At 38.4% G+C, this 8,453-nt stretch overlaps 2 protein-coding genes across 3 annotated transcripts in view; one reads left to right on the forward strand and one right to left on the reverse strand.

Moving 5' to 3' along the window:
• The window catches only part of borcs7 (BLOC-1 related complex subunit 7), a 1,032,483-nt gene that overhangs the window by 851,667 nt on the left and 172,363 nt on the right, over positions 1-8,453 (forward strand). The window lies entirely within an intron of this gene.
• The window catches only part of si:dkey-191g9.5 (rap1 GTPase-GDP dissociation stimulator 1-B), a 50,776-nt gene that overhangs the window by 15,959 nt on the left and 26,364 nt on the right, over positions 1-8,453 (reverse strand). The window contains exons 8-10 of the mRNA XM_050070693.1: positions 5,237-5,368; positions 1,538-1,672; positions 1,128-1,253 (exon numbers count right to left, since the gene is read on the reverse strand). Of these exons, the coding sequence (XP_049926650.1) occupies positions 1,128-1,253; positions 1,538-1,672; positions 5,237-5,368 (393 nt within the window). The remainder of the gene's footprint in view (positions 1-1,127; positions 1,254-1,537; positions 1,673-5,236; positions 5,369-8,453) is intronic.

Consider the following 8,453-nt stretch of genomic DNA (forward strand, 5'->3'; position numbering starts at 1 on the left):
ATCAGTGAGGTAGGACTGAAACCATAGAAGGGCAGTACCTGTGATACCCACCCACTGTTCCAGGCTAGACAGGAGGATCCTATGATCTACGGTATCAAAGGCTGCTGACAGGTCAAGCAGCACCAGAACAGCAGAGTTACATGGACTACTGAGAACAGTAGTCAGCCAGCGCACCCAGGATACCTTGCATGTCATATCTTGACGTGGAAAGTCCATGACCAAACGTCGATATGTGACGAGGTTGAAGTGAGAATGTGTTGTTTTAAACACCCCGCGGCTTGTCTTTCAAAATATGCTATATGTGACCTGCTACACGATATTATTCACTGCATTTTTTCCATTCACCTCACAAGGGTGGGACTATCACAAGCAGGCATAACAAATGTGTTTTTATAGATAGACAGTTAACAAGCAAGCAAACTGTTACCTAACAGCAGCCATTTCCTGCTAAGTAGCAAACATGGCCACAGCTAAATGACAGCGAGGGCTGCTGCTGGCAGGAGCAGTGGAAAGTTGCATACTTTTTCACTGAAAGATGAAACCTTTACTTACTTTACGTTTGTCTCATTTGTATGGGATTTTTTAATTTTTATTTTTAATAGCCCATATGATGCAAGAAGCAGCTGGCCCCCACGTATTTTCACATTATCTAATCTGGCCCTTTATTTAAAAACATTTGGACACCCCTGGTTTAAATGGAGCCAGGGAATGGATGAATAAATGACAAATGTAAAAGTAATGCTTCTTCTGAGGTCAGAAGTCTCATTCTGAAATATCATGAGATGTCACTTGTAGCATTAAAACAACAGTGTTAACATGTGTGTGGGTTCTTTAGAGGGTATAGTAATCAGATTAGTTTACAATAAACATAGTTTGGTGTTATCTAAAAGATATTCAATGTCATGGATGATTATTTCCCGGATTTTAATCTCATGGATAAGGCATTTGAATTTGACCGCCACCCTATTTATGAATAATGACAAAAAGGAGGCGTAAAATACCAACTGATTCAGCAGTGATTATAACAAATATGTAGACTGATTCCCCATTTTCATCAGCTGACATTCAAAGTATATAAATATATATATATATTTATATATATACTGAATGCCAGTAGCTGTGCTCACCTTGTCCATCCACCATCATGCGTAGTGTACCCAGCAGTTTGAACTGAACTGGTGGCATGTCAGAGCGCAGCAGGGTCTTTATTCTCTCAGTCACCCCGTCATCCAGCATCCGCACTTTGTTGGTGGCTGAAAGACACAGATCATCCATGTCCTCTTAAACAGAATTTAGTTGATGGACTTTATTTTAACATTAACACGTATGTTTACAGTTTTGGTGATTTATCTCTCCTGATGACATGTAATGTATTTCTCTGAAGATAACTAAGTGTGTTTCTTAGTGTGAACAAATACATATATGTATATACAAATACAAATGTGTGTATATAGTGTTAAACTTTCAAGCAATAGCTGTATTTTGATGTTTAGTCAATGTTAAATACATATCTCTACTGTTTTGCTGTGATTGGTACCAGGAATGGCCAGATTTCTGAGCGCGCTCAGTCCAGCATGTTGAACAGACACGTCTCCTTCGTCAACATGCTGTTCCAACAAGGTCAGGATGTGAGGAACCACACCAAGGTCCAGCATCTTCACACAGTTACTGTCTGACAGAAACACAGCAGGCAGCAAAGACACCTTCAATACCTGATGACTGTATTATATTACATACAGCACATCAAAATGTAGCTCTGTAACCCCATCACCCACACAAACTCATGGCAATATGCCATATCCTTTTAACATTTAATCAATTGGGCTGATTAATAGCAATTTAGTTTTCACTTGTGGAAATCTTCATTTAACATATCTTTAAAATAATTTTGAGATATTACAAATATACTTTCACATGTAGAAATCACATTTTGATTAGTCAAAACTGACTTATAGATATGAGTAACTCATTTTTAATAGTACGAAAAACGATAATTTCCACATGTTGATAAAGGATTGTGATGAGTGGAAGGGTAATTTTTCATTTCAAATATCAACAATTGCATTTTCAATATGTGCAACATATGAAAAAAACATCTGGAATACATGGGCATTATATCATTCAAGTACCACAAAGCCATTGGTGGACTTTCAATCAAACATATTCATTTTGGCTTTGTACATATATCATCAAAGATACCTACAATGACGATTTTGAGAAGTGGAAATTCCTTTTTTGATATCCATAATTCCATTCTGACTAGTTTTAAAAGGGAGATATCTCAAATATAATGCTTCTTGTACAAATAGAATTTCCACTAGTTATAATTGTATTTCAGATTTCTGAAATGCAATTATAGATATCAGAAATTCCATTTTTACTTGTTACAGTTCCAAGTCAACAAATCAATAGTTTAATTTGAATCTTGGATGTCAAGAATTCCATTTATTTTATCTGTATGCATTAAAAACTGTAGATATCTACAATGAACATTATCACTAGTGAGAAGTGAACTGTCAATATAAATAATTAATGTTTTCACTAGTGATAATTGAGATATCATAAATTAGAATTGCAACTAGTCAAAAATTACGTTATGGATATGTTGACAGGGAATCACAATGCATCAAAATTGAATTAGAAATATATGTAACTGAGTTTGAATAGAAGTCAATGGTTAAAACTGACTAGCTGTAATTAAGTGACAGATATCTACACTACCCAAAGGTCATGACCATAGTTGAGGGTCAGAACATACAGTGGCATGCAGAAGTCTGGGCACCCTTGGTCAAAATTTGGTGTACTGTGAATAGCTAAGCAAGTAAGAGATTAGCTGATTTCCAAGCAAGATTACTTTTTTTATTTCAGTCTTTTACATTTTCAAAATAACAAAAAAGGAAAAGGGCCTGAAGCAAGTTTGGGCACCCAGCATTATCAGTACTTAATAGCGCCCCCTTTGGTAAGTATCACAGCTTCTTAACACTTTTTGTAACCAGTTTGAGGCATTTTCACCCATTCTTCATTCCAAAAGGCGTCTTGCATAAACTGCTCTTTTGAGGTCTACCCACAGATTTTTAATGATGTTAAGGTCGGGTGACTGTGAGGGCCATGGCAAAACCTTCAGCTTGCTCCTCTTGAGGTAGTCAGTTGTGGATTTCCAGGTGTGTTTAGGATCAGTGTCCTGTTGCCATTCTTTCTTTATCCTCAGCTTTTTTTTTTTTTTTTACAGATGATGTGATGTTTGCTTCCAGAATTTGCTGAAATTTAACTGAATCCATTCTTCCCACTACCTGTGAATTGTTCCCTGTGCCACTGGCTGCAACACAAGCCCAAAGCATGATTGATCCATCCCTGTGTTTAACAGTTGGTCAGGTGTTCTTTTCATGAAAGTCTGCACCCTTTTTTTCTTCAAACATACCTTTGCTCATTGCATCCAAAAAGTTCTATTTTAACTTCATCAATCCACAGCACTTGTTTCCAAAAAGCATCAGGCTTGTTTAGATGTTCCTTTGCAAACTTCTGAATTTTGTGGTGAGGACAAAGATAAGGTTTTTTTCTGATGACTCTTCTGTGAAGGTCATATTTGTATAGGTGTCGCTGCACAGTATAACAGTGCACCACCACTCCTGTGTCTGACAAATCTTCCTGCATGTCTTTTGCAGTCAAATGGGGGTTTTGATTTGCATTTCTTAAAATCCTACGAGCAGCTCTCCCTGGAAGATTCCTTGGTCTTCCAGACTTCAACTTGACCTCCACAATTCCTGTTAACTGACAATTTTTTAATTACATTATGAACTGAGAAAACAGCTACCTGAAAACACTTTGCTATCTTCTTATAGCCTTCTCCTGCTTTGTGGGCATCAGTTATTTTTGTTTTCAGAGAGCTAGGCAGCTGTTTAGAGGAGCCCATGGCTGCTGATTGACAGGACAAGGTTTCAGGAGTCAGAGTATTTATAAAGCTCTGAAATTTGCATCACCTCGCCTTTCCTAAGGATGACTGGGAACAAACTATAGCCTTAACAAGCTAATTAAGGTCTGAGACCCTGGTTACGTGAGAGCTCAAATGTCCTGGGGTGGCCAGACCTTTGAATGGTGCTCCTTTCCTTTTTTTCCACTCCAAAATTGTACAAAACAAACATTAATACACTGATCTTGCTTAAAAAATTGAAAAGTATGTTTCATCTTCAACTTCATGCCTTTGGAAGATCAGTTCATCTTCTACTTACTTAACTATTCACAGTAAACAAAACGTTGACCAGGGGTGCCCAAAATTTGCATGCCACTGTAGATGAACTGGTAAGAATTTTTAATTTTTTTACCACAATGGGCCAGCACAAGCCTGCATCACTGCTAATACTACATAATTACATTATATTGTGTGATCAACATTTACTTCATATTGATATTGAAGTTAAAGCAAAAAACTTGTCTAATTCCACATTAATAGTTAATGGTGATTTTAAGGATCGTCAGGATCTGCAATAACAGATTTTTTGGCCACTTGTTGGCAGCAAAAACAAGCTGTAAACACTATGCTGACATATTAAAACATGATAAGATGATTTGATGAACCTGCTAGTAAACAGTTGCTTAGTTGCACATCCAGCACACACACAGCAACATGATCACTCATTAGGGGTGGTGTTTGTGTCCACCTGATGAATGTTTGTCCAGTATTCACTCTCTTTTATGCCGGGTACATCATATCGACCCAATTTTAGCCCGACCCGGACATGACAATGATTGTCATCAGTTCTTGGTCTCTACCAACTCCTGAAAAATGCATCTGCCTCTTTAGCTGCTGAATGCTCCACTGTATTTACCAGCTAGTCTCTAACTGTGTCTGCTGTCTAATGTTGAGCAGGTAGTGTACAGTAATGGAAAATAGCTGTCTGCTGCTGCTGGAATTACGACTTGAGAGCGGTGAGAGTGAACTAGAACAGTAAAGCTAAGGGACCAAGAAAACAAAAACACAACAATGATGGTAAAAGAAGCTAAAAAGCTCTGTAGAGCTGAGGGGAACAGTGGTTAGAGCCACTTTAAAAGGAAGTACTGTATATTATAGGGTGTGTTTGCTTCATTGACAAATGTCTCAGCTGTGGTGGTGGCTGCTTGCTTATCCTACATCCGCTCCATATAGATGGCGCTGATGGCAGGGAATGTCCCTTCACAAACCTGTGGATGAAGTCACAGAGATCTCATTAAAGTTAATGTTCTTTTCTGGAAAATATCTCACCGTTCCTGGCGAAGTTGGCGATGGCCAGGGCTCCAGACAGCTGCAGCTGGGTATTGGAGCTCTGCAGCCAGGACAGAACATCCTGATACACCAGACCTGTTCCCTCACCAAAACACTTCTGCATAGATTCATCTGACACACACACACACACACACACACACACACACACACACACACACACACAATATTATAGGTAATCAAATAACTAGTGCTCTGATGTCAGAGATTTCTGTGTAACACAGAGACATAATAAGTCCCTCCAGGATTTCACAATGTTGTGAACAGAGTTGAGCCGTTTTGTTATTTATGTGAGATTAACAGCTCAGTGTCTGATGTTAAGCATTTGAGTGGTGATGAGACCACATTGTGCTGTGTTAACTCGTGCCAACTGAGCAGAGAGGAGGAAAGCAGCTCACAGGAACAGTCCTTCAGCGCTGCTGCAAATGGCAGCAACAGCTGATTACAGGCTGCCCCCACTGCCCCCTACCATCACAAATAGATTGTATCATTGTAATTCTGTGGGAAACACTAAATGCTCATAATAATAAGCTCTGGATCTGAGACAGCATCACAACTATTCTTGCAATTTTCACTCACCCCTACAATGTCATTGCCCCAAAAAAAACACCCCTAAACATCACAACATGCATTACAATTTTGTAGAAAAACTGCTGTGAAATCAGACATTTCAGGCCAGAGCAATCCCCAAAACAGCCTGTGAAATCCTGGAGTGACTGTTAATGGTCCGCCCTCTGCCTGTGACACACTGCCACCGAGAAGGTCACAATATCTAGATAAACAAGGCTGTAAGGAGTCACGATGCCATAAACAACCAGCTTGGCTGGTTTGTTGTGTAATGGACAGGCACGATGTGATTTTGCCATGTAGGACATATTTCGAGATCAACATCCCCCATTGCGTTCCTGGACCAACATTGCAGTTAACTAATCGCAGCCCTCTGACATAATCAGTGTGTTGCTCCTGTGCTTCTTTCAAAATTCCTTTGTGCTTTTTCTACTAAGCTAAGTTTCCAAATCAAAGTTGGTTAAACTGATCAATATCCTTACTAACACTGAACAAAATCTGTATAAGCTACTGCAGGGTTAGCGAGTTAGCTTGCTAAGTGGGTAGGTTATGCTAAGAGGTAAGCTAGCTTGACAATAGGCTAGAATAAAAAATAAAAGATAATAGCATTTTTCAGTTACTCATGTTGATCCAGGACCACACTGCCATATTGGCCCTGGATAATATGTTTATGTTGATCAAGGACCATCATCGCCATGTGGATTGTGGATAATTTGTTTAGGTCAACATCAACTTAGCAATGATGGCTCTGGGTCTACATTAGCATTTCTATTCAGGATCAACATGGCAATGATGGTCCAAGATCAACATATACAGGTTATCCTGGTTCAACATGGCAGTGAGGGTCCTGGATCAACACAAGCACTGCAATCTTGCAAAAGAAAATGTTTTGCATTGGCTTTGAAAAACGAGGGAAGATGTGTCCAACACAAGTCTTTGCAACTGCAAAATGACATTATACTTACTCTTAATGTCAGTGAACAGTATCTTGGCCTATTAGTAAGCTTACTGATTAGCATAGCCTACCTAGTTAGCAAGCTAACTCGCTAATATTCTAGTCTATTAGCAAGTTTACTTGTTAGCATAGCCTTCCTAGTTAGCAAACTTACTCACTAACCCTGGAGCAGCACACTGATGATGTCAGAGGCTGTGATTGGTTGATCGCAATGTTGGTCCAGGAACGCAATGTGGGATGCTGATCCAGCAGCATGTCCTACTTGGCAAAATCAAGTCATGCTCATGGCCAGCCTGAACCCATCTCTTCTATCTCCTGTTCTGCCTCTTTCTTTAGGTCAGGGTCTTACAAGTTTCAGGCCAAGGACCCCTTTGCTTAAAGAGAGGCAGAGCAGGGACCCCCCCTACTGCATGTATAGTATAAAACTGCATTGCATATTAAACCGGGCAGATTGAGGTTGTCAGGCAGAGGGCTTTATCAGCCTCAGGCTGCTTCCTTGACCTGTATTGCTTTTCAGGTAGGTAAGGGGGGAAACTCCACTTTCACAAAAATAAGTTGTTGCAAAAAATAAAATATGTTGAATTCATGTGAATCTGTATTTTCAGACATATTATTACTAATAATAAAAAACTTTCAAAAAATAATCAAACAATAATTTGGCAGCCCCCTTGTGGGGAATCTGAGAACTCCCTGCTGAAGAACCAGGCTTTACATGACAGCTTTGACAGTTAAGCAAGATTTATGGTTGTGCGTAGACCGTACGCACGTAGCCTACTCACGTCGCCTATGTTGTTGTGAGCATTTTTACTTGTGAGGTGGTGTGTCTGTGTCACTCTGCAGTTACACCTCCAAAACTGTTAAGTTTAGTTGATTCAAAACGCACCCAAAACAGACATTAAATATGGCTTAATAGAGACAATTTCCAATACAAGCACCAATCAGCTTCACTATAACTCGCAGCACTCACAGACAAACACTTGTCTTTATCTGGACATATTTTCCCCACAAATACAACATGCTAATGTTATTAGCACAAGCCTATGGCATTTTACATTGTATAAATTAGCCTAGCAACTAGTGATCTTTTCCTCTTCTCATATAAAACCAGGGACAACAGCAACATTTAACAAAGGTAACAACACACAATTTGGCTCCATTACAACTCACAAGATTCACCGACAAAACAACTGTCTAGTGCTAAACACGTTTTCCAAATGAATATTATGGGGTGCCGTTTGTAAAGTGGCTCACGCTGAAAATAACATCAACATTTTGCCACATTTAGCTTCAAACAATGTTTAAAAAAGTGTTGTGAATTTTTTAACGTCACCTATTACCACATTTACAGCAATATTTGTTAACTTAGAAATATATTAAATAGTTAAATCTAAATATTAAATGTGGCACCTAAATGTTAAATGTTAAATCTAAATATTAAATCTAAATCTAAATGTTAAATCTAAATGCTAAATCTAAATCTAAATATTGAATCTAAATGCTAAATCTAACTCTAAATCTAAATCTAAATCTAAATCTAAATCTAAATTTAAATTTAAATTTTAAATATAAATAATAAATCTAAATCTAAATGCTAAATCTAAATCTAAATGTTAAATGTTCAATCTAAATGTTCTGGGTGAAACTAAATATTTAGCTAATATGCAAATTCACACTGCC

This window comes from Epinephelus moara, chromosome 19, assembly GCF_006386435.1.
Source record: "Epinephelus moara isolate mb chromosome 19, YSFRI_EMoa_1.0, whole genome shotgun sequence".
Classification (NCBI taxonomy): domain Eukaryota; kingdom Metazoa; phylum Chordata; class Actinopteri; order Perciformes; family Serranidae; genus Epinephelus; species Epinephelus moara.